At 31.4% G+C, this 24,408-nt stretch overlaps 12 protein-coding genes across 12 annotated transcripts; 8 read left to right on the top strand and 4 right to left on the bottom strand.

Moving 5' to 3' along the window:
• Nucleotides 1-619: 619 nt before the first annotated feature.
• Nucleotides 620-2,257, top strand: BN7_2883 (Carboxylic acid transporter protein; the record flags this gene model as incomplete). Its single annotated transcript, XM_011276442.1, has 1 exon — nucleotides 620-2,257. The coding sequence occupies one exon, from the start codon at nucleotides 620-622 to the stop codon at nucleotides 2,255-2,257; it is 1,638 nt and encodes a 545-aa protein (XP_011274744.1).
• Nucleotides 2,258-3,054: 797 nt separating this feature from the next.
• Nucleotides 3,055-4,692, top strand: BN7_2884 (Carboxylic acid transporter protein; the record flags this gene model as incomplete). Its single annotated transcript, XM_011276443.1, has 1 exon — nucleotides 3,055-4,692. The coding sequence occupies one exon, from the start codon at nucleotides 3,055-3,057 to the stop codon at nucleotides 4,690-4,692; it is 1,638 nt and encodes a 545-aa protein (XP_011274745.1).
• A 1,381-nt stretch (nucleotides 4,693-6,073) lies between these two features.
• BN7_2885 (uncharacterized protein) lies at nucleotides 6,074-7,747 on the top strand (the record flags this gene model as incomplete). The annotated part of the gene is made up of 1 exon (XM_011276444.1): nucleotides 6,074-7,747. One exon carries the CDS (start codon nucleotides 6,074-6,076, stop codon nucleotides 7,745-7,747), a length of 1,674 nt encoding a protein of 557 aa, XP_011274746.1.
• An 87-nt stretch (nucleotides 7,748-7,834) lies between these two features.
• BN7_2886 (uncharacterized protein) lies at nucleotides 7,835-9,154 on the bottom strand (the record flags this gene model as incomplete). The annotated part of the gene is made up of 2 exons (XM_011276445.1): nucleotides 7,835-9,011; nucleotides 9,096-9,154. 2 exons carry the CDS (start codon nucleotides 9,152-9,154, stop codon nucleotides 7,835-7,837), a joined length of 1,236 nt encoding a protein of 411 aa, XP_011274747.1.
• Nucleotides 9,155-9,403: 249 nt separating this feature from the next.
• BN7_2887 (uncharacterized protein) lies at nucleotides 9,404-10,378 on the top strand (the record flags this gene model as incomplete). Its single annotated transcript, XM_011276446.1, has 1 exon — nucleotides 9,404-10,378. One exon carries the CDS (start codon nucleotides 9,404-9,406, stop codon nucleotides 10,376-10,378), a length of 975 nt encoding a protein of 324 aa, XP_011274748.1.
• Nucleotides 10,379-10,716: 338 nt separating this feature from the next.
• Nucleotides 10,717-11,853, bottom strand: ADH5 (zinc-dependent alcohol dehydrogenase; the record flags this gene model as incomplete). The annotated part of the gene is made up of 1 exon (XM_011276447.1): nucleotides 10,717-11,853. One exon carries the CDS (start codon nucleotides 11,851-11,853, stop codon nucleotides 10,717-10,719), a length of 1,137 nt encoding a protein of 378 aa, XP_011274749.1.
• A 1,947-nt stretch (nucleotides 11,854-13,800) lies between these two features.
• On the top strand, nucleotides 13,801-16,113 carry BN7_2889 (uncharacterized protein; the record flags this gene model as incomplete). Its single annotated transcript, XM_011276448.1, has 1 exon — nucleotides 13,801-16,113. One exon carries the CDS (start codon nucleotides 13,801-13,803, stop codon nucleotides 16,111-16,113), a length of 2,313 nt encoding a protein of 770 aa, XP_011274750.1.
• Nucleotides 16,114-16,459: 346 nt separating this feature from the next.
• On the bottom strand, nucleotides 16,460-17,011 carry IMP3 (snoRNA-binding rRNA-processing protein IMP3; the record flags this gene model as incomplete). Its single annotated transcript, XM_011276449.1, has 1 exon — nucleotides 16,460-17,011. One exon carries the CDS (start codon nucleotides 17,009-17,011, stop codon nucleotides 16,460-16,462), a length of 552 nt encoding a protein of 183 aa, XP_011274751.1.
• Nucleotides 17,012-17,238: 227 nt separating this feature from the next.
• Nucleotides 17,239-17,901, top strand: MRPL6 (mitochondrial 54S ribosomal protein uL6m; the record flags this gene model as incomplete). The annotated part of the gene is made up of 1 exon (XM_011276450.1): nucleotides 17,239-17,901. One exon carries the CDS (start codon nucleotides 17,239-17,241, stop codon nucleotides 17,899-17,901), a length of 663 nt encoding a protein of 220 aa, XP_011274752.1.
• Nucleotides 17,902-18,716: 815 nt separating this feature from the next.
• On the top strand, nucleotides 18,717-19,547 carry MRPL9 (mitochondrial 54S ribosomal protein uL3m; the record flags this gene model as incomplete). Its single annotated transcript, XM_011276451.1, has 1 exon — nucleotides 18,717-19,547. One exon carries the CDS (start codon nucleotides 18,717-18,719, stop codon nucleotides 19,545-19,547), a length of 831 nt encoding a protein of 276 aa, XP_011274753.1.
• Nucleotides 19,548-19,774: 227 nt separating this feature from the next.
• Nucleotides 19,775-23,020, bottom strand: CRM1 (exportin CRM1; the record flags this gene model as incomplete). Its single annotated transcript, XM_011276452.1, has 1 exon — nucleotides 19,775-23,020. The coding sequence occupies one exon, from the start codon at nucleotides 23,018-23,020 to the stop codon at nucleotides 19,775-19,777; it is 3,246 nt and encodes a 1,081-aa protein (XP_011274754.1).
• Nucleotides 23,021-23,715: 695 nt separating this feature from the next.
• Nucleotides 23,716-24,228, top strand: BN7_2894 (uncharacterized protein; the record flags this gene model as incomplete). Its single annotated transcript, XM_011276453.1, has 1 exon — nucleotides 23,716-24,228. The coding sequence occupies one exon, from the start codon at nucleotides 23,716-23,718 to the stop codon at nucleotides 24,226-24,228; it is 513 nt and encodes a 170-aa protein (XP_011274755.1).
• Between the last annotated feature and the right edge of the window lie 180 nt (nucleotides 24,229-24,408).

Genomic DNA, 24,408 nt, shown 5'->3' on the forward strand with positions numbered 1-24,408 from the left:
TGGAAACCAAGAGTTCAAACAATATTAAAAAATAATATGATCAAGTTGAAATCTTTTCCTATGAACCTTAAAACTTCAATTCAGTCAGTCACTCGGACGAGTTATCGACAAATTTGGTAAGTTTAGACTAAAGTAACTTCACAAGTATGGAAATAATAGACTATGATACCCTGTTTGAAGAAAGTTAGACGATGGAATAGACTATAACTTCTGGATATGATCGTATCAAAGCCAAAAACGTTTCAGAGTTTCGTAGTTGTATAACCTTTTAGCCGGATGTCCGTTTCAAAGGTTTATAAAAAAGAAGTAAAAAATCACGGGTCTCAATTGTTCATGCATGTAAATTCAAAGCAAATTTAAACAAAGAGGGCTTTAAAACTCCTTATAGAAATAATTTTCGTCAATTATGATTACGATACACATATAGAAAGAAGATTGGAACGAATAATGATCAAGATCTACAAAAATTTTCCGGGGTTGTTGAGTTTGATTGGATAGTATTTGAGTCATTAAGTTTAATCTTCAAGTTATATAAATAATCTTAATTCCAATTCAAATAACAATGATTGTTACTTTATAATGTCATACTCAAGTGTCAGTGAACTGGTATATATAAGAAATGTTGAAAAAAAAGGAAGATTACGATAAAACAACAGAATCAATCAATTCAAAAGATGAAGAATATCAACAAACTCATAATGGTAATATTATAATAGAAGATGGTAATCCAGACTTATCATTATCAAACATATCAAGATATTTCTTTACAAGAATTCCAACTTTATTTGCAATAAAATCAACAAACTTAGAAACATTAAATCCAATTAATGGATTACATGGAATGACTTTAAGAAATTGGAATTATTTTTTCTTAGGAATGTTTGGTTGGTTATCAGCTTCATTTGATTTTTTTTGTACTTCAGTTGCAGGTACACAAATTGCCAAAAGTTTAGATGTATCAACAAGTGATATTACATGGGGGTTATCAGCTGTGTTGATGGTTAGATCAGCTGGTGCAATTATCTTTGGTCTTTGGACTGATAACTACTCGAGAAAATGGCCATTTATTTTCTGTTGTGGTATGTTTGTTGCCTTACAGATTGGTACTGGATTTGTTTCAACCTATGTACAATTCCTAGCATGTCGTGGTCTCAGTGGTGTTTGTATGGGTGGTATTTATGCTGCTTCTGCTGCTACTTCCTTAGATGATGCACCTGTCAAGGCAAGATCTTTTCTTTCTGGGTTATTTTTCACAGCTTATTCAATGGGACTTATATTTGCAACTATTTTCTGGAGAGCTTTCCAAGATACAAAACATAGTTGGAGAGCATTGTTTTGGTTTTCTTCAAGTATCCCAGCAATTTTAATCATATGGAGATTATTATTCCCAGAGACTCAATACTTCCAAAAATCTCAAAAGGCAAAAGAATTAATTAAACAAGATCAAATAAAAGCTGGTGTTTATGTTGAACCTACATTCAACTCAAAATCAGCAAATTTTGGTGGATTGATCCAAAAGCATTGGGTTATGTTTGTTTATTTAATCTTATTGATGACTGGTCCAAATTATCTTACACATGCATCACAAGATCTTTATCCTTCAATGCTTAGACAACAACTGGGATTTTCAGAAAATGCCATAACCGTGGCAGTTGTTGTTTCTCAATTAGGTGCTTGCGTAGGATCATTATGTGTTGGTATTATTATGGAAATCTTAGGAAGAAGATTATCAATCATTATATGTTGTATTCTATGTGGTTGTTTTGTGTATCCAGCATGGATGATTCAAACTTCTCCTGCTGTTCTTGGAGGTGGATTTGCTGTCTTCTTTGCAGTCATGGGAGTTTGGGGTGCTATTCCAGTTCATCTTTCAGAATTATCACCACCAGATGCTAGAGCTTTATTTTCAGGGTTAAGTTATCAATTGGGTAATTTGGCAAGTAGTGCTGCTTCTACAATTGAAACTGATTTGAGTAATAAATATCCATTAGAAGTGGATTCAAATGGTGATGCTATAAAATTTGATTATGCTAAAGTTATGAGTATATTGACTGGTGCTGTTGCTATTTATACCTTAATTATTACATTTGTAGGTCCTGAACATTTCCATAGAGACTTATCATCACCTATAATGAAGAAATATATGGAAAAGGTGGATCAATTAGAAAAAGATAAAGAATATGGTGTATTACACACGGAAGATGTTGAAGTTTTTGAGAAGTCAGCCGTCAAGCATGTTGATAACTCTAAAGACTAAAATGGGAGCTGTGAGGTTGTATAGGTATGTTTTAATGAATAATAGTAAATGAAAGGCATTCATAAAACGATATATTTCAGATGATATCGATGACGCATAATTGCGGGATTTGAAAAGAGTAGCATAGTACATAGTACCTATAATCATAGTAATCAATGTGAAGATTAAACCCTTTTGCTTTTTAATCCTTAGTCTTAAAATAGAAGATCTCAATACTCACTTGATCAAGGGTCCAAGTATCTAGAACCAATAATCACGTAGATTTGTTTGTTGCGGATGTTACTTTTTCAGACGTTATCTATATAAAGTTTCTAAATTTCACGATAAATTGATTACAAAAAACATCACAAACAACGTAACAAAACAACTTCAGCTTACTATCCGATCCATATCGGTGAGATATCCATGAGATGAGCATCTAGTGCATCACATATAAGCGAAATGAGGGTCCTTGATTTTGATATCGGCCAACCACATCCGTTTACTGTTTTGGCTTATCTATATTCATTAAAACCTTTTAAATCCTATGATGTTTATAACTTTGATCGGTGATTAGTGAGATGATAGTTAACAAGATGGATAAGTTTGAATACGGTGAACCTACTCTTATTGTTATAGAAGGCTGAGATTACGTTGAAAGAATCTGAACTTGCAGTTTGGGAATCTGCAGTTGAACAGATTTGCATAATTGATATGAGGTTATATGATTATATATAAATAACCTGATTCCATAATGGGTTATTGTCAATAATGGTTTAAAAAGTGTTACATCTAATACTTATAATATAGGCAAAATAATGTCTAATACTAGCTTTGATTCCAAAAATATGAAGTCAGATCCACATACACTATCAGAAATAGAAATAGAAACAGGTTATGATAAACATCAAGGAGAACTAATATCAGATGAAAAACCAGATTTATCACCATCAAACATCACAAAGTATTTCCTTTCAAGAGTACCATCATTATTTGTGATAAAATCAACAAATCTACATGATTTGAATCCAGTAAATGGGTTGAATGGTATGACACTAAGAAATTGGAATTATTTCTTCCTAGGAATGGTTGGTTGGTTATCAGCTTCATTTGATTTTTTTTGTACATCAGTTGCAGGTACTAAAATTGCTAAAGATCTTGGAGTATCTACCAGTGATATAACTTGGGGTCTTGCCACCGTATTGATGGTTCGTTCAGCTGGAGCTATTGTGTTTGGTATTTGGACTGATAATTATTCAAGAAAATGGCCTTTCATTGCTTGTTGTGGGATGTTTGTTGTTATTCAAATCGGTACAGGTTTTGTAACAAGTTATGAACAGTTTCTAGCATGTCGTGCTCTTAGTGGTGTTGCAATGGGCGGAATGTATGCTCCATCAGCAGCTACATCTTTAGATGATACTCCAGTAAAGGCAAGATCTTTCTTATCAGGATTGTTCTATACGGCTTATACTTTGGGATTTTTGTTTGCAAATGTTTTTTGGAGAGTTTTCCAAGATACAAAATATAATTGGAGAGCTTTATTTTGGTTTTCAGGTGGTGTAGCTGCTTTATTAATATTATGGAGACTATTTTTCCCAGAGACCAAGTATTTTCAGAAATGTCAAAAGGCCAAAGAATTGATTAAACAAGAGCAGATTGATTCAAGAACTTATGTCAAACCAACTGTACGCTCTAGCTTGATGAACTTTGGTGAATTGATCCAAAAACATTGGATCATGTTTATTTATTTGATTTTATTAATGGCTGGTCCAAATTTCACAACTCACTCTTCCCAGGATCTTTATCCATCAATGTTGAGACAACAACTTGGGTTTTCTGAGAATTCAATAACTATAACAATCGTCATTACACAGATAGGTGCTTGTATTGGATCATTATTTGTTGGTATTATTATGGAAATAGTCGGAAGAAGAACATCAATTGTGATTTGTTGTACATTAGCTGGGTGTTTCATTTATCCAGCCTGGATGATTCGAAGTACATCAGCTGTTATTGGTGGAGGGTTTGCAGTGTTTTTTGCAGTTATGGGAGTCTGGGGTGCTATACCAGTTCATCTTTCAGAGTTATCACCACCAGATGCTAGAGCATTGTTTTCAGGGTTAAGTTATCAATTGGGTAATTTGGCTAGTAGTGCGGCTTCCACAATTGAAACTAATTTAGGTGATAAATACCCTTTAGAGACTAATTCCAGTGGGGATGTTATCAAATATGATTATGCTAAGGTTATGAGCATAATGGCTGGTGCTTGTGCTACGTACACGTTGTTTATTACGTTATTAGGACCTGAATATTTCCATAGAGACTTATCATCCCCTGTTATGAAGAGATACTTAGAGAAAGTTGATGAAATGGAATTGGTTGACATTGAGCGTGATGTAATTGAAGGTGAAAGTAGAGAGATGGATAGTGTAACAGTTGAGAATATTAAGTCTTGAAATAATAAGGTATTATGAGAAATTTTGATATATTGTTCCAATAAAAACAGTTGTGTATTTGCTTTTATCAATTGTAACATTGTAACGTAAGCACCTCCACACGAAAGATACTTACTTATACGATTTTTTCCTTCTTTGATGTGTTTTATGCTGCCAAGATATGGAACACGGCTAAAATACGTTAAACATCACTTAATAAAGGACCCTTTAAAATCAAGGTTCAACTCAAACCTTCAGTACATTTTCCTAATTGATCTCTGTGAGATCGGGTTCTTTAGGAGCCCATACAAGTTCTAACTTCTCTCTATTGCTTATGCAAGATTTTGTGGGACCGAAAAATTGAATCCAGATTTCTGATTCCTGTGAGTGTGACTTCGTGACTAAAAACGCGCAACAAACATCCACTGATAAGCATCAAACAAGAGCTCAAACTGATAACGTGTATTAGAAAGAAGAAGTTAATGAGCTTCAATGTATAAGCTTTTCCAAGCTCACCAAGAATGAATCTTTAAAGTTAAAATTAGGCTTATCGAGGGGCAAACCTTATATCTGTAGACGACAAAGTTCTAAACAAAGAGCCCAAGAAATCCCCACCAAGCTTGGCACCGGCTGCATATGGAATTTTTAGCCTATGAGATTTGAAGCAAAACCAATACTTACACTCGAGACAAAATTAACACTGGGGTAGTTAAAAGGCTTTAAAATCTGGATCAACCGGCAACAGGCTACAGCGCATCAATTATCCGTGAGTATACTACACTTCAAATTAGATAAGAGCGCAAGCCAAATGAAATTCAGCTATGTACTATTTTAATAAACTTCTCCACAAACATTAGTTAGCTTACACCATTTTGCACCACATATCGAGTCCGAATATGCCCTTGATCTCGAGCAAATACAACGGTCGTAGCCTATATTTACCACAAAGAGACATAGCAACGGACTTGTGTACTGGAAAGTTGAAACGTTGATGAATTTTGTTGAAGTTAGGCGGTTCAGCTTTATTTTTCTACCGGCCATCCGCTATATTGGAAAAATTGTACATAATACATGATCGTTGTTAAAAAAAAATGCTTTGGTCACGACTCACGACTAACAAATTACAACTTACACATCAGAAGTGTTTACAACGTCATAGAATTTATAACGTCAGAAGTTTTAATGCTAGGATGCTAGAACACTGATTTACATAGAGAAAAAAATGATCATGTTCGGGCCTATATCTTTCCAGGTGTTGAAATATAATTTATACTTAAACAGCAATGCTCCCACAAAATAGCCTGAAATCATATTTTATGAATTGAATACTTTTTGGAAAGAGAGACAAATCCTGGTGCTTATAATATTTATATCTATTTATTGAACTTATATTATTTATATAATGACTAATATTCGTCAACCAAGTTCTGAATTTTCATATCAATCACCTTTACCAAAGCATCAACATGAACCTCATCACTTAAGCTCTAAATATCAAGATGTTCCAGAACATGCTGAAGCAGATGAAGAGCCTGATTTATCACCATCAAATATAGCAAAATATTTTTATACTAGAATAACTACATTGTTTGAAATAAAGTTGGCAAATTTGAAAGATTTGAATCCTATTAATGATTTACATGGAATGACTTTAAATAATTGGAATTACTTCTTTCTTGGGATGCTTGCTTGGTTATCAGCAGCTTTTGATTTCTTTTGTACTTCAGTTGCAGGTACAGAAATTGCAAAGAGTCTTGGAGTTGATACACATGCAATTACATGGGGTCTTTCAGCTGTTTTGATGGTTAGATCAGCTGGTGCCATTATTTTTGGTCTTTGGACTGATAATTATTCAAGAAAATGGCCATTTATATTCTGTTGTGGTATGTTTGTCGCTTTACAAGTCGGTACTGGATTTGTTTCAACTTATGAACAATTCTTAGCATGTCGTGGCCTAAGTGGTGTTTGTATGGGTGGTATTTACGGTGCAGCAGCAGCAACTTCATTAGATGATTCTCCAGTTAAGGCAAGATCTATTTTATCAGGATTATTTTTCACAGCTTATTCAATGGGTCTTATCTTTGCAACCGTATTTTGGAGAGCTTTTCAAAATACAAAACATAGTTGGAGAGCTTTGTTTTGGTTTTCTGCAAGTATGCCTGCTCTATTGATCGTTTGGAGATTATTCTTCCCAGAAACTAAATATTTTATTAATTGTCAAAAAGCCAGAGAACTAATTAAACAAGATCAAATAAAAGCTGGTGTTTATGTAAAACCAACAATAAAATCAAAAATTACAAATTTTGGTTCATTGTTAAGAAAAAATTGGTTAATGTTTAGTTATATGATTGTTCTAATGGCTGGTCCAAATTATGTTACACATTCATCTCAAGATCTTTTACCAACAATGTTAAAACAACAATTAGGATATTCCAACAATGCTTTGACAGTTGCTCTTGTTGTATCACAATTAGGTTCATGTGTTGGGTCTTTTAGTATTGGTATCTTGATGGAAATATTAGGTCGTCGCGTTTCCATTATGTTATGCTGTATTCTTGGTGCATGTTTTGTTTATCCAGCATGGATGCTCCAATCAAGCCCAGCAATTCTTGGTGCTGGATTTGCATTGTTTTTTGCCCTTCAAGGTATGTGGGGTGTTGTTCCAGCTCATTTAAGTGAATTATCACCACCAGATGCAAGAGCTTTATTCTCAGGTTTAAGTTATCAATTAGGTAATTTGGCAAGTGCAGCTGCTTCTACAATTGAAACTAATATAAGTAATGAATTCCCATTAGAAACAGATTCAAATGGTACTGTTACAAAATCCAATTATGCAAAAGTTATGACAATTATGACTGGTGCTTCACTTTGTTATACTTTTATAATGACCCTTTTAGGTCCTGAAAAATTTCATAGAGATTTATCAACTCCTTTGATGAAGAAATATTTGGAGAAAGTTAAACAACAAGAACAAGATAAAGAAGCTGGGTTCACTAATGTTGAAGAACTTGGAATGGAATCCGACAAAGATGAGGTATTTCAAGCAAAACCAAATGCAAGTCATTTGGAAAAATAGAGTTTATTTATAAATATTCAATACATTAATTGGTGCATTTTTTTGAACTATCTATTTTGTATATTTCATTTGTAGATGATTGACATTCTAATTATTACCACCACCAGGCACAACTTTGAATGATAATATATCATTTTTCCCAACATCAATAGTATCATCTTCACTAACTCTAACACCACCAATACCTTCAATGGCTGCAATAGTTACATCACCCATGATTTGTCTTGCAACTTTTGAAACTGGTGTCCCTTTTCTAATTAATGTACAATCTCTGAAAACATTTGTACCATTTGAACCTGTAAAACTTTGAATGTTACGTACAGTATAGATTGGAACTAATTGTAATACTTCTGTTGCAGCTTGTAAGACTTGTACCACACCTGTTGAACCAAATCTATATAGTATTAAGTCTCTTATGTTTTCTAATCTGTTGAGTAGTTTTTCATCCATTGGTTTTAATGTTTCATCATCTGGTAAATCTTCTTTAGTATCAACAAATTCTGTACCTTCTTCATATTTGATATAATTTTGTTTGGCTAATCTTCTAAGGAACACTTCTGTAACGGCACTTGTCAAGACAGCTTTAGTATTTGGATATTTTAACAAGATTTTAGAAACATTTTTATCACTATCCGGATGATCGATTTTATTTAATGATAACACAGTTGGGAATTTTTCTTCCATGAATGCCTTAACAACTTTTGTTATATCTTCTTTATTCCAATTTTCTAATTTTCCAACTTCTGGAACACGATCCATAGCTCTTGCAATCATTATACCATTTGCACTATAACCAGCAAATTGTGTTAATAGGGTATCCACAATAGAGGATTTGGTAGCTGTATGACGTCTAACAATACTTCCCCATCTTTTTTCCAAATTACCTTCGATCCATAATCTAATTTCATCTTGTAACCATTCAACATCAGCTAATGGATCATAACCTAAAGTGGCTTTACCTTCAGCATCAGTGGATCCACTGACATCAACAACATGGATTAAAGCATCTGCTTGACGTAAATCATCCAAGAACTTATTACCAATCCCACGACCTAAGTGTGCACCAGGAACTAAACCTGCAACATCTAATAATAAGACTGGGATATGTCTATTACCATCGGTACACCAACCATAATTTGGTTTACATAACGATTGTTTTCCAAATCTTGAACAAGCACATTGAACTTTCAAATAACCAGTAGCTTTATTTGGATCAATAGTTGTGAAAGGGAATGCACCTGTTTTAACAGCAGCATCAGTTAAACTGTTTAAACTAAAAAAAAAGACAATTAGTTAGTACAAAAGATCTAAATGGAACATTTCAAAATCGCCATGAACAATCACTTACGTTGTGGATTTCCCACTGGATGGTTTCCCGACAATACCAATCAACGGATCTCTACCCATTTTGTGTCTTCTTAACTCTTAAATCAGTTATATAAAGTCCTGAAGATTATGTCAAAATTCAGTTCTTCATGTTAAAAAGACCGAAAAGCTCAAGATTTTTTTTTTCGAGTCCCAAAACGGAAATGGTTACGAGGTGCTTGGTCTCCCCCATAAAATGTAATGGAAACCCACTTGAACAATAGTAAAAAGATTAGAATTTAGTATGAAATAAAGGAAGGAAGATTAGACTTAATTGCAAAGGTGATCACGATGAATGGGATGAAAAGAATCAGAGCGAGGTTCCATATCCACGACTCAGTACTCCTCAGGTTTCCAAGTCAAACGAGTATCATCAACCAGGTGGTGCTCAAGTCAAAAGCTAAGGAGATGATTCCACCAGTTCAAGAAAAGCATCTACAAGAATCGTTTCAAAGCTTAGTTGATGAACAATTGGGTGATACAAAATGTGATAGTGATATCAAAGGTTTATTTTACAGAGTATATAAACAATTTTTGAGAGATCGGGATGTAAAACAATATTTTGGAGATTCTGCTATTGTTCATCAGATACGTATCCATCTCAAAGGAAATCTTAAAACTAGAAAAGATGGGTTAGACTTTGTTAGGAAATTGAAAAAAGAAGGTATTGAATATGGAATATTGAAAAGTAATTTCCTAAGAACTTTGGGATTAATGGATAATCATTATTCAAGATTATTAACAGATATTTCCAAAAGATCAAATATCCCTATTGCAGATGTCAAGACCTCTCAAATTCTTCCATCAAGTGATAGTTTTGCAAATGAAGGTATTATCATGGACTACTTGGATCAATTCAATCATAGATCCAAAATCAATGATTATTTAGTAATCAATTCTCCTCAAGCTGCTGAAGCTTTAACATCAATGGGATTTAAATTAGGTTTGAAATTGATTTTGGTTACTGATCCATTTTTTGAGAAGCCTACATCAACATTAACAACAATGATTGAACAATACAAAGAAGCTAAAAAGACACAGAATGAAGTATTATGTGAGAACATTCGTGATGAAATGGGGTCACTTAATCAAATCACTGTCAAGACCTTAAATGAAGTTCACGATTTCATTGATATTATTAATGATACAAAAGTTAAAGAACCTATCAATGGGAATAGTTTCTGGGGTACTTTGGAACAAATGGAATTGAGTATTTTGGGAAATTTGGAGTCAAGACATGGTCCTTTGACCGAAAAGACACACTAACCTTATTTATTTATCAACTATTGATTTGATTAAATTATTTATTTATTTATTGACTATTTATTTGATTAAATTATTTATTTATTTATTGACTATTTATCTATACATCGACTATTTATTATCTGCAGATTTTTCTTTAAGATCATTTTATGGGTATATATGTAAACTGCGAGTCCTTCTACCCTTCAATACAATGGTTCAAGTATTTGTATAGAAACAACTACATATCTATTTTTTGAGGCTTCATATTGTGTCTCTTGAAATAATATTCGTATACTCATAAACATAAAATATATAGTGCAATTTGTTATAAACTACAAACTAAAATCCACCCAGGCCCTTCATTTTGATGTATCAAGAACATAACGTCCCATAATTTTACGATCTTCCATCAACTTAAAGACATCAGGTGCTTCACTTAATCCAACAATCTTGACTGGTGAATCAACTTTACCTCTTCTGAAAAATTCTAAAGCTTCCCTAGTATCAGCTCTATTACCAACAACAGAACCTTTGATATTAACAGCTCTTAAAGTTTGCATAACAATATCAGATTCTAATTTAGCACCACCTTGTGGTAGACCAACAAGGATCACAGTACCTGTTGGTCTAACGTATGTAATTGCTTCATTATATGCTTGAACAGAATTTGAAACATTAATAACAGCATGTGGACCTTTTCCTTCAGTTAGTTCTAAAACTTGTTCAGGAACACCAACTTTGGAGCTAAAATCAACAAATGCATCAGCACCTTTACTCAAGACATGTTCTTTTTTATTTGAAGCATCGATACCAATCACTCTATATCCCATGGCAACACCATATTGAACAGCTAAAGAGCCTAATCCACCACCGGCACCAATGATTGCAACAGTTTGACCAGCACGAATATTTGCATTTCTTAAAGCTTTATAAACTGTTAAACCAGCACATAATAATGGAGCAGCTTTAGCAAGGTCAACATCTTTTGGAATATGAGCAGCTTGATCAGCATTAGCTAAACAATATTGTTGATATGTTCCTTGAACGCTAAACCCTGAATTTGTTTGTGATGGACAACTTGATTCATGAGATTCTTGACAAAATTCACAACTTTGACAAGTTGAATTAACCCATTTTATACCAGCATGATCACCAATTTGGAAATTTGAAACATTTTCACCTTTTGCAACAACAACACCTGCACCTTCATGACCCAAAATTAATGGTAATTGAGGTTTAATAGCCCAATCACCTTTCCAAATATGATAATCTGAATTACAAACACCAGTGTATTTAATATTCACCAAGATATCATTTGGACCAGGTTTTGGAACTTGAATATCTTTGTATTGTAATGGACCACCATGTTGATCGAAAACAATAGCCTTTTGAGTTGCTGGGATATTTGGTGATGTTGAAGAAGCCGTTGCTAATGAACGAAAAATATAGGTACTTCTTGGGGCCAATCTGGTTGATCTTATAGCTAATTTAAACATAGTGATAGAATTGATGAATCAATATTTGGTGAAGAATCAATCGTCTAAGAGTTATGGTCATGGGTTCAGGATTTAATTCTAGTTATATAGCCATATACCTTTAGCCCCTTGTGCTGAATTCATGATCAAAGTTGAAGTGGAGTGAATGTTCAAGAGGAATACACCAAATCGATATCAAAAAGATATGATAGTAAACAATGAGTTGATTATCAATTTCGAACTAAAGCTTGGGGCTTGGGGTAAATATTGTTATTGTCGTAATAATATACGATTCCCAACTCCGAACTTTTATACCCCAGTACAGAAAATGTGCCAAAAGTTTAAACCCCAAAAATTAAAACCCTAAGCTTCCTAAGTATAGACACGACTAATGATCATTTAAATTAAAGAGAACTTGGCCGTTAATTTTCATATCGGTAATTTGATGAATGGTACCGTTTCGATTACTTAATTTTCATCAGGAATTTGATCAATAGATGATACTGATGCTCCATTCAATCATGCAAATGAATATTGGAAATATACGCTATCTTTGAAAATGTTCATTTTGGTTATAACTTTGTTACGCACCACATAAATCATTACCCTCGTAAATTCCGCTACTTAATAGGGAAAATCCGACCTATTCGCGAATCTGTTTTTTTCAAAGCGCGACTATAAAAACAGCAAAAAAATTTCAAAACTTAAACTTCTTCCCAGTTTTCTTTTCCTTTCTTCACCAGCCAGGAGATCAATATCAATGAAAACTTATATCGTACATGGCCCTTGCCTTTTACCAGAGCCATCCGGGTATTGTCTTCGCTAATGGCTGTTTTGTCATTTTTTGGAACCTTTTTCTTTCTCATGTTTATTTTCCTTTGAGGATTTATAAACTTTGTTGAAACGAAACTTTTGTGGTTTAGTCACAAATTTATTATTACTTTTTAAATTGGAATCATGAGTTCATGATTTGAGTTTAAAAAGTGAATATTGATTGATCAATCGAAAGTAACCAGCTATTTATATTATGGGAAGTAATTGGAATTCGGAACTGTTGTATAACCACAGTTTGTAGTTTTTGAATCTAGACTTTTTATAACTTACTCGAAAGGGATCAAAAATACCAATAAATTATTCTACTTCAACGCGATTGATTACAGGCAGAAATTGGTTCATCAAACACCGGTGAATTAATTTGAACCCCAAGAAGTTACGAACCAAGAAATCAAGATAGATGAGGTATATCAGTTCTTGATTCTTGAATCTCTTGATTCGATTGTTCTTTCTTATGAATATTGTTCTTTCTTATGATTGTTTAATACTCAAATAGCTATAAAGTCTTTTAGACAACGTAACAAACTCGCTTAAAAAGGGTTCTAGTAACTCAGAGTAAGATAAACCACTATATACTGGTACGTACTACACGTAGGCAGTCGTCTACCGTGCAATTTCACTCTCGAAATCCACCAAACTTGACTTGAATTTCCCATTAAACATTCCATAAAACTTATTTTTATCCCTTTCAGATCTGCAAAAAAAAAAAAAAAAAACTTAACTGTGCGAAAAAAAATAAACAAAGAAATTAAAACGGATCATCTTTTCAATGAAAACACTGGAGAAGATCTAAAAAGAACCTTTTTCTGCTTCTATTCACTCAGCGGTTCAACAGAGAAAACACTCATCAGGGAGGACTCAAAGCTATTCATATCGTCAGTCGCTCGTTTATTCACATTCTTCAACATACCGCACTGTTTACAGAGTTCAACCGTTTTTTTTGCACATTTTAGATCAGATCTGGACGCGTCAAGGTAAAAAAGTTTTAGATTCAAAGATTAAAGAGATACTTTGTGGTTTAATTATAACTTTACAAGTTGGCTTATTTCAATCTGCTTATAATATTGGTTATTCATATATGGATTATTAGTTCAAGATAGAAAATTTTCATTCATTTTATTCACATTTCGCATAATGTCCCAGAATTCAATAACGTCTGCGTGGGATCAATATCTAGAACCTACAAGTTCTTATTCAACTTTACAAACTTCTTTGATTGGATTAAATCGTCCTTTATCCATTAGAGGATTGGGTTCAGGTAATAATGATGTTGGGTCTGGCTCAAGTTCTTCAGATGATGATTCTTCATCAAGTTCTTCAAAATCATCATCATCTTCGTCCAGTTCATCATCTTCAAGTTCAAAAGATAAAGATAGTGATAAATGTACTGGTTCAAAAGCAAAATGTGAAACAGGTGTTGATACTACAAATGCTGAAACTATTGGTTTATCAATCGGGATCCCATGTTTTGTTTTCCTTTGTATTTTAGGATTTTTCTTTTATAGATCATATAAAAAGGGTAAAAAAGAAGCTGAATCTGATAATGATCCAGATTTTTATGGTGAAACTACAATCTTACCAGATTATCCACAACCAGGTAGAAAACAAGGTGATAATGATGATATGTCATTTTATTCAAATCCATTCGGTAATGATTCTGCTCGTTATCCAAGTAATATCTTAAATAATAGTGAAATTTTAAATCAATCTCAAAATAGAGCTGGCTCCACTAGAGGTACTGTTAGAGCTGAACCTTATTATGAACCATATAGATTACCATATCAACATAATATTGGTTCTCATGCTTCATTAGATGAATTTGCTAAAGAAATGGGATCTGAATATCCAGCTTATAAAATCACATCTAGACCAAATTCTCCATATACAAATAGAAGTGCAAATTCAAGTTCTTTAAATATGACAAATGGAACAACTAATAAAATTCCAAGAAATTTAACTGAAAAGACTTATTCAATTGAAGATCCAACAACTGATTCTTCAAATTCTTATCGTGAATCAAAAGTTAATACTGATAATATTCTTGGTGATTCAAATACTTCTCCATTAGGTAAATCAAATCGTGATAGTGATAATTCTGATTCTTCAAATGATCAATTCCAAGATACTTATGAAAATTTAGATCCAAAATCTGCTCGTCGTTTATCTCATCAAAGACAAGATAGTGATGTTTCTTATATTGATGAACCTGAAGTTTTAACAAATTCTTTTAATAATCAACATGATGATTTAGAAAATGATCATGAAATTCCAGCTCCTCCACCATCAAGGAAACAGCCACAACAAGAAGAACAACAAAGTAAAAGTTTGAATGTACCAACTATAACTACATCAACTGTTCCATTGAAAGATTCTGATGGTCCCGTAGAAGAAGAAGATAGTGAAGATATCAAAAGAATGAGAAGTGTTTATAGAGTTTATTTTGATAGAGAAAACTCAGTTAGAAGACCAAGTCAAGGTGATGCATTAGAATCAGAAGTTCCACCATTACCAAAAATTGATACAAATGTTAATGAACCAGAAAATGTTTTCGAAGATGATGCAGAAGTTGGTAATGATTCACTTGGTAGTTTAGATCCTAAACAAACCAGTTCAAATAATTATCTTTCAGCAGCTCCACAATTACAAGCTGATGGAACAAGTTCAAATGGTAAAAAAAACAGAGCAGTTTCATCAATTTATTCAACAGTTCCATTAGCACAATATGATGAATATCAACAACATCAACATCAACCACAACAACCTCAACAAGCTTATTATCCACAACAAACTCCACAACATCAAATGTATCAACCACCATATTATGGACAAAGACAACCATCATCACCACAAGTATCTCAAAGATCTTATGCTCCACCACAACCTTTAAAACCATTACAAACAGTTCCATCACCAAGTAAGATAAATTATGATTCAATTGTAACAGAAACAGATTTCGCACCAAAGAAATCATTAACAAATAATTCTAAACCACAATTATCAATCAAACCTTTCAATCCATTACATGTTTCAGATCAAATTTTTTCACCAACATCACCAATTTCACCATCAATTCAACAATTTCAACAACCTTCATCATTTAACAAAAGAGATATTACACCACCTTCACCACATCATATTAGACAAAGTATTGTTATGGTTGATCCTGTTGAAATTGGTAAAAAAACATTATATAGACCAGCAGGTTCTTTTACACAAATGCATAGTGCTAATAGTTCAAGAAATGGAAGTTTAACAAGTCAACATGCTGCAATTCCAGGATCTCCAATTTCAAGTCCTTATGGTCCTGGTCCAATGCAAGCTGCTCCTTTCACATCACAACATACTTATCAATCACCAAGTTCTGAAGAATTACCGAGATCTGGTAGTAAAGCTGATTTAAGAAATCAATTAGGTACCAGTGATAATTATAGAAATATTAACATTTAAGACTTTTTTCATATATTCATTCATATATCATATACCCAAGGGACTTTCTCTCCATCATTATTTTTTTTTATATATACAAAATTAACCATATTCTTTAAACATGGATTCATTTTACGGTTTAAATCATTTCACTCATATGTATTTATGTTCAGTTTCTTTTTTTTTTGTTCTTTTATAAATCATTTTCAATAATTAAATTTCATTAATGTAGCTACATCAAACGCATAGTCCTTTCTTCAAACAAATGCAAAAAAAAACCCATTAATATTAAAATCTATATAAATACTGTACATATTTTCAAGCTTAAAAGTAAACCATATCCCTTAAAAGCAAGCTCCAAATGAATCTAAGCCAAATCAAAATCATCAATTTTATTTCTATATTTCAAAACATTTTGTTTAATCTTACTTGAATCAACCCAAGTCAAATAATCTTCCATATTTCTTGTAACTAAATAAGCAGGATCAGTTATAACATTTGGACCAACTCTAACATGACCTTGTTCCACAAATGTCACAGCATCACTTATAGTTTGAGCCATTTTCATACGACACATAACAACACCAATACGACGACGACAAATTGCACTAACAGTTACTTTATTTTCTAAATCTGAAACTTTTGATTTTGTTGATAATATACCCATTGAATATAATTTTTCTAATAATAATTCTTCATGTTTTAAACGAACAGGATCAGTTGGTGGTAAAAGAGATAATTTATTTGCTAATTTACGTATTTCACCACAAATTTTATTATATTTATGATAATCTTCACGATTTTGAATATGATAAGTTCTCATAACTTGAGCATCTCTATGACCTTGATCTGATTTCCAGTCTAGGAAGTCCACCTTTTTCAGTAGTTTCTGTTCATGATGTTTCAATTTTCTAACCATTTTGGTATAATTAGTTTATAATACTATTTCCAAAGATTCAAAGTATATTGGGTATAATTGATTTGAGATGAGCTTATAATAATTTTTTATATAATTCGCGAATTTCTCAAATTTTTTTACCCGGAATTTGGATTTTTTAAACCGTCAGTGAAAAATCAAATTACATAAAAGATCAAGAACAAAATATCAAGTAATTATTCAAAAGATCTCTAAACAACTAAAGAAGAATGTTTGGTTTAAGATCTAGTATACAGTTCTCGAAGAGACTGTTCTCCACCAGTGTGCTACGACCATCATATATCGGTTCAGCACCAATTTATATCCCAGAAGATGTCAAGATTGAATTTTTCGATCGTGAAGAAGCTAAAATAATTAGAAAAGGTAGAAGTGTTTTAAATATGACAAAATATGCTAAAGTTACAGGTCCAAAGGGGGAATTACAAATAAATATTCCAGATTTTTTAAAATATAATACAAATGCTGATAAATTATTATTAAGTGTTGAAAATGATAAAGATAAACAACAAAAGGCACTTTGGGGTACTACAAGAGCAGTTTTAAATAATCATGTTACAGGTGTTACTGAAGGTCATGTTGTTCTTTTAAAACTTGTTGGTACTGGTTATAGAGCTCAAGTTGAAGAAAGACCAGATGGTCCATTTGTTACAATGAAAGTTGGTGCATCAATTCCTCAAGGTCTTTATGTTCCAAAAGGTTTAACTGTTTCTTCACCTGTTCCAACAAGAATTATTGTTGAAGGTGCTGATAAACAACAAGTTTTATTATTTGCTGCTAATTTACGTAAATTCCGTCCACCTGAACCTTATAAAGGTAAAGGTGTTTATGTTGGTGATGAAACTATTAAAATTAAAGATAAAAAGATTAAATGATTTAAAATTGAAATTTATTTTATTGAAAGATATTTTGCATACTTTTTTTTTCTGTCTTATACAACAATCATTGGCATGAATTACAAACCAAAACAATAAACAATGTATGATATAGAAAGTTTCTACATATGATATGATGAAATTTCTCCTTTTCCAAACTCATATACATAGCTTGTACATATATTAACATAAATAGATGTGATAAAAGGGGGTATTTTGTTGTAGTTTTATAGTCTCATTAATATCGTTAACATCCTACATTTCGATATTTGCAAAAAAACATTTATTTCAAATACAATGCCATTGATCTTGCGTAATTTTAAACAACACAAAGAATCAAATAACATGTAGTTTGTTAAGTTAGTAAAATGACAATTGAAACTGTTCACCTTAATATGCAATTTGACTTAATATCATTATTAGACCCCATCAAATTGTCAGCCCGAAATATTAATATTATGATACATATTGTAACGTACCATCAACGGCCTTGTCAAATAAGAATAACATCCTTCCAATAGCGTACGCATTATGCAATTCAGAGTCTAAAATGTGGTGGAAAATTTTCATAGGTCTGTTATACAAAGAGTTTTTAAACTAAAACATTAAATTCTGGTAAAACTATGTAACAAACAATTTTTATAATATTCGAGCCCAAAATTTACCCGGAACTTTAAAAACATCACCAAAAAAAAAATCACTACTTTCGCGAAGATCCAATGAAAAATATACCATCAATTAAATTAAACATCAAAACCAATATAGATCAAATAGCACACAATCTTCAAGCACACACACACAAAACATAACCGAAGATGAACAGTATATGGGGACTAACAACCCATCTCATAAAGTCACTACCCTTCACAGCCCGTGCCTATCCAAAACTAGTCCGTCATGGAGCTTCCTTAACTGCACCAAGTTCAATCACTAAAATAACAAAAGCACCACCAATTGCTCATTCACCAAATGAAGCAAGATTAAGAAAAAGATTACCATCAAGAACTGGTCTTATTGCTATAAAACGTGGTATGGCTCCATATTTTGATAAGAAAACTGGTGAAAAATTTGGAGTTACTTTATTACAAGTTGAAAATTTAGAAGTCTTGTATAATAAGACACCAGAATTAAATGGTTATTATGCTGTACAAATTGGATATGGTAGTAAATCTCCATATAAGACATCAAGAGGTTTATTAGGACATTTTGCTAAAGCTGGTGTTAATCCAAAATCTTTTGTCAAAGAATTTCAAGTTAAAGATGAATCTGGTTTATTACCAATTGGTACTGAATTAAAAGTTAATCATTTCCAACCAGGTCAATTAATTGATGTTAAAGGTGTTTCAAAAGGTAAAGGTTTCGCAGGTGTTATGAAACGTTGGGGTTTCAAAGGTCTAAGAGCTTCACATGGTACTTCTATTATGCATAGACATGGTGGTTCTTATGGTCAAAATCAAGATCCTGGTCGTATTGATAAAGGTAAAAAAATGCCTGGTCATATGGGTAATCAAAATAATACTAAACAAAATGTTAAAGTTGTTGAAATTGATGAAGAAAATGGATTTTTATTGGTTAAAGGTGGTGTTCCTGGTCCAAAAAATTCTTTTGTTAGACTTCAAGATGCTATAAAACAAATCAAACAATAGAAATTTATATAAAGAGATAATTAAAACTTGTATATATTTGTGATTTTGGTTGTAGTTCCCCTACGTGTTTGTTATATACTTAATAATATCAAATTAATCAATCTATATACCTATTTTTTTAATAATTTTTCAAAAGAAACACTATAAAACATAAAAAATGATCCAATCTTAAAAAAAAAAACAAAATCAAAAAGATCATCTTTGGAAACCAAAAACCACAAAGGAGTTTAATCATCATCCAATTCAGATGGTTTTAATAACCCACCAACCTTTGAAGCTTCTTCCCTTTCAGCACGTTGTTTTTCAGCTAATTCATATTCACGATCTTCAGCAAATAAATAATCTGTAGCATCACCACCAAATTGTTTAATTTGAACAAGGAAATCACGTAATGTTGCTTTAAATTTAACCTGGTCTTTATGTTGTGCAATTAAAGCTTTAATGAAATTTTCAACTTGATCTGGTTGTAAATGAGGGAATGCAGTTATTAACATATTTGCTAAATATTCATGTAAAAACAAGGCATTTGAAGTTCCCTGAGGTGCTTGACCTTCTGTATATAATGGTTCTTTAATAATGTTTCCCTCGACCAATTCAATTAATTTTGATAATAATTGAGATTGAGATTTAAATCCTGCTTTATGATCAGAATCTGTAATAACATAAAAAGTATCAGATAAGATTGGGAAATAAAAATTTTGATAAAATGCAGTTGTAAATGGAGTTGTACCTAATTTTTCCACATTTTTTAATAATTCTAAAGCTAATCCTAAACCAGAACTTTCAACATCTCTATTATTATGTTTAAAAGCCCATAATATTGAATTAATTAATAATTGGAATGCATCTCCTGATAATTGTAATAATGCATTAAAAGATTTTAAATTAATTTCTCTTAATAATTTATAAAATTCAACACGATGTTCTGGATATTCTGTAAAATCTTTTGTAATCATATCTAAAGTTGGTTCGAAAACATTTTGTAATACAAGGACAACACCTTCAGGAATCATATGACCAACCTTGGAGACAACTGTAGTTAAACAATTTAATACCTCGGCATCACGAGCATCTGGAACATTTGATTTATAATCATCCAATATAGTTGAAAATAATGGTTCAACAATTGATTTAACAATTTGTTCCAAATTTTCACCTTTAGAGATATATGCTTCAATTAAATGTAAAATTTCCTTCTTTATAGTTCTTAAACCACGAACTTTTGGTGTTTTTGTTGCAATTAACCCTTCTTTTGCCACGGAATCTGAAATCATTGAAGAAACAGCTCTATACAGGTATAATAAATTTTCAAAAATTAATCCCAATTGAGTATAAAAACCTGGCCCTAATGAAGTACAAACCGAAACATTTGTCTTGATAATATTTGCAATAATTTTAACAGTTTCTGGATTTATTAATAAATCAGGATCTTCACCAGCTTGTTGAACAATAGTATTCCAAGCTAAATTTGGTAAATTCATTAAATCTCCTAATAAACGATCTCTAACAGGGATAGAATTTTGTGCACCTATAATATAACCACATGCTTCATAAAAAGTATGAACTTGTTGAGGTTGTAAATCTTCAGTAATATCTTGAATATTTCTAATGATTTCATCAATAAAAGGTTCTGATTCATTTGGTTGTTGAACCACAAAATGACGACGACATTTTAATGTGATTTTAATGAAAGTATCACATGCCATATCCTGGACACCTTCATGAGTTTCATGCATAAATTCAAATAATTTATTAATAACTGTCTTGAGGAATTTCCAATGAGCTTTTAAAAATCTTGGATATTGTCCCACGATATACATGATATTTGATGCAACAACTGCTTTATTATCTTTACCACGTTTCATTTCGGTTAATGCTAATAAATCTTTAATCACGGCAACAAGGAATCTTTTTTCCATTTCTTCATTCATTGTACCAGAAATTGAACCAATAGCCCAACATAAGGTATTAATATTATGCCATGACCATTCTGAACCATCAATTTGCTTGGATAATTTATCACTCATGATTTGTTCAGTATCAACAACATCTAAATGAGTCAAGTAGACAAGGACTTCTCTCATTGTTTTGTATAATGTGATTGTATCACTTTCTTTAACAAATTCACGAACAATTTCACCTTCATCGTTTTGAACAACAAGAACTTCTTCAGGTTTTGCCATTGATTCAATAATAACTAATCTTAATTCTGATAAGAGGTTTGCATAAATATGTTTTCTAAGTGGGTAATTTTTTAAAATTTCTGGGTTTGGTGCACCACCTGTTGAGTTGGAACCAAGGGCTTGATTATAACCTAATTGCATTAATGGAGTTAATTCATTTGATGGTAAATTTTGAACTTCTTGATATAATGAAGAAACTAATTTTCCCCAATAATCTAAAGTTGTTTTAAATAATTCACGTTCTTCAATTTTGGATAATTCAATTAAATATTGATGTGAAGTGATTAATAAATCTCTGGTTTCTTGATGAGTTTCTAATGCAATATTATGATTTCCTAAGAATGTTACAATAAACATTGCTAAATCTTGTAAAAAAGCTTGATCATTTGAATTTGCCACTTGATAAGAATCTTTTAGGTTTGTCCCCGGTGGAACAATTGATGAGATTTGTTGTATTGAATTTTTAAACATTTCAACAAATTTTATATCATATTGTGATGCATTTAATGAAGCAACTTCAGTTAAACATTTTAATGTAATTGTTCTTGTATCTTCATTTCCCAAGAATTTATTTGTTAATAGGTTTAGTAAATCAGTTTCAAAAATATAACCTAATGGAATCCATTGTAAATATTTTAATAAAGCTTTTAATGTAGCAACAATCAATGAAGGTCTTGTTGCTTTATCCAAGACTTCAAAACATAATTTATAAATTTCTTGAAATTCTTGACCCATTCTTAATTTTAAATTTTTAATTTTTGCCTGGGTTAATTGTTCTGAAGAATAATCGAAAACTTCTTCAGATAAAAGTTTTAGGATAACCATATTATTTTCACAAACATTAAAACCAGCCCTTGAGGATTGAACAATTTCTGGGATGAAAGTTGGCCAATTTTCAGGCCATTCTTGCTTCAAGATTGAAACTAAAGTTAAATCACATTTATTAATTAATGATCTTTGAGATTGGAATTGTTCATCATCATCACACATTGAAATAATCATATTAACAATAAAATTTCTTATACCTTTACGTTGTTCATCAGGTAATAATTTCCATTTTGTTGAAATTAATTTATCCAAGATACTAAGACCAATATATTTTGTTTGAGAATTTTCACTAAATTGTAAAATTTGATCAGCTTTTTGCCATGAATCTGGATGTTCTTGAAATTTTGTTAATACATCTTGAGCAATTTTTTGATTTGAACCTGATGATGAATAAAAAGTTGTAACGATTTGATCTAATAGGTTGATATCTAGTTCCTTATTGAAATCTAAGATTGAATCCATTTTGATCTGTGGTGGTGGTGTTGTTAGTATATGGAACTAATGATAATACCCCTAAACTAAGGACTTATGAACAATATCAAATGATATATTCTTTACCATGAATATACTTACTTTTGATATCAAATGATTAATAGCTAGTAACAGTTATAATATGAAACACCTAATAATAAAATGAATATCAACAAATCAATCTAATAACAGTAATACCAATATAACAATATAACAATATATGAATATATCTATACCGCCTTGAATAGTATGAAAACCTTTGAATATAATATCAATCAAGTAATAACCAATTCAATTAATAACTCAATCAATAGCTCAATTAACAGTCAATTACTATAATTCAATTCAATTCAATTGTTTTATTAAACCAATAGTAATTCAGATCAAATATTGTTTTATTTGTTTATGTTTTTCGCCATTTAAAAAACCAATTAAAAAAATTGAAAATTAAAAAAAATTGAAATTTATAAAACAGATTCGCGATGGTGTTAAGGGCAGCATAGTAATAAACAATTATTAAACAATTAAATATAATATAGATATAGTATTGAAGTGATTGTTTATATATTCTATTTACTATTCTATTGATTATTTATTCAATTGATTATATATTGTCTAACTATTCTATTATCTATTCAATAATAAAGCACTAAAGCGCTTTATTATTCCTTTGTTCACAGCGGCTAATGGCATTATCACATTACAATTCACCAATAAACAATTCATTTTTAATAAAATGTGAATTTAATGGTGATATCAAGCAATTGTTAATGGATTTAATAGATCAAATACCCATAATCCATCAAAACAATTATCCAAATTCAAATTTAAACAATTGTTTAATCATAATATCAACAAGACATCAATCAATTGATGATTATTTATTATTAAACTCTGAATTCTATAAAGTATCACAATCAATTCATTTCCCATACAAGTATCAATTAACTCCATTGCAAACATCACCAAAACATATAATGATTAGATTATTTCAAAATAATAAATCATTGGTTAGATTGATTCAAAATTATAAATCTATTAATAATGATAATATCACTTCAATGGAATTAATTGAATTGGTTTTAAAATTAATTCAAGTTTATAATGTGGATGTTGATGAACATGATGTTATGGAATTGTTACAGAGTTATAGTAATATTAGGGAATTGGTGAAGGAGATGATTGACGATAGTCAATGATTTATTAGTAACAAGGTGGTGTATTGATATAGTTGATATTATGAAGTAGTTGATGTGTTGGTATAGTGTGTTGATTCTCTCATTGAATAGAATGTTGTTTCATTATGGTATACTTGTTGTGGTTAATTGATTATAATACTGTTTATTTATTTAGTTGTTTAATTAAATTGTTGTTCTAGA

Source organism: Wickerhamomyces ciferrii, contig 00076, assembly GCF_000313485.1.
Source record: "Wickerhamomyces ciferrii WGS project CAIF00000000 data, strain NRRL Y-1031 F-60-10, contig 00076, whole genome shotgun sequence".
Lineage (NCBI taxonomy): Eukaryota > Fungi > Ascomycota > Saccharomycetes > Phaffomycetales > Wickerhamomycetaceae > Hansenula > Hansenula ciferrii.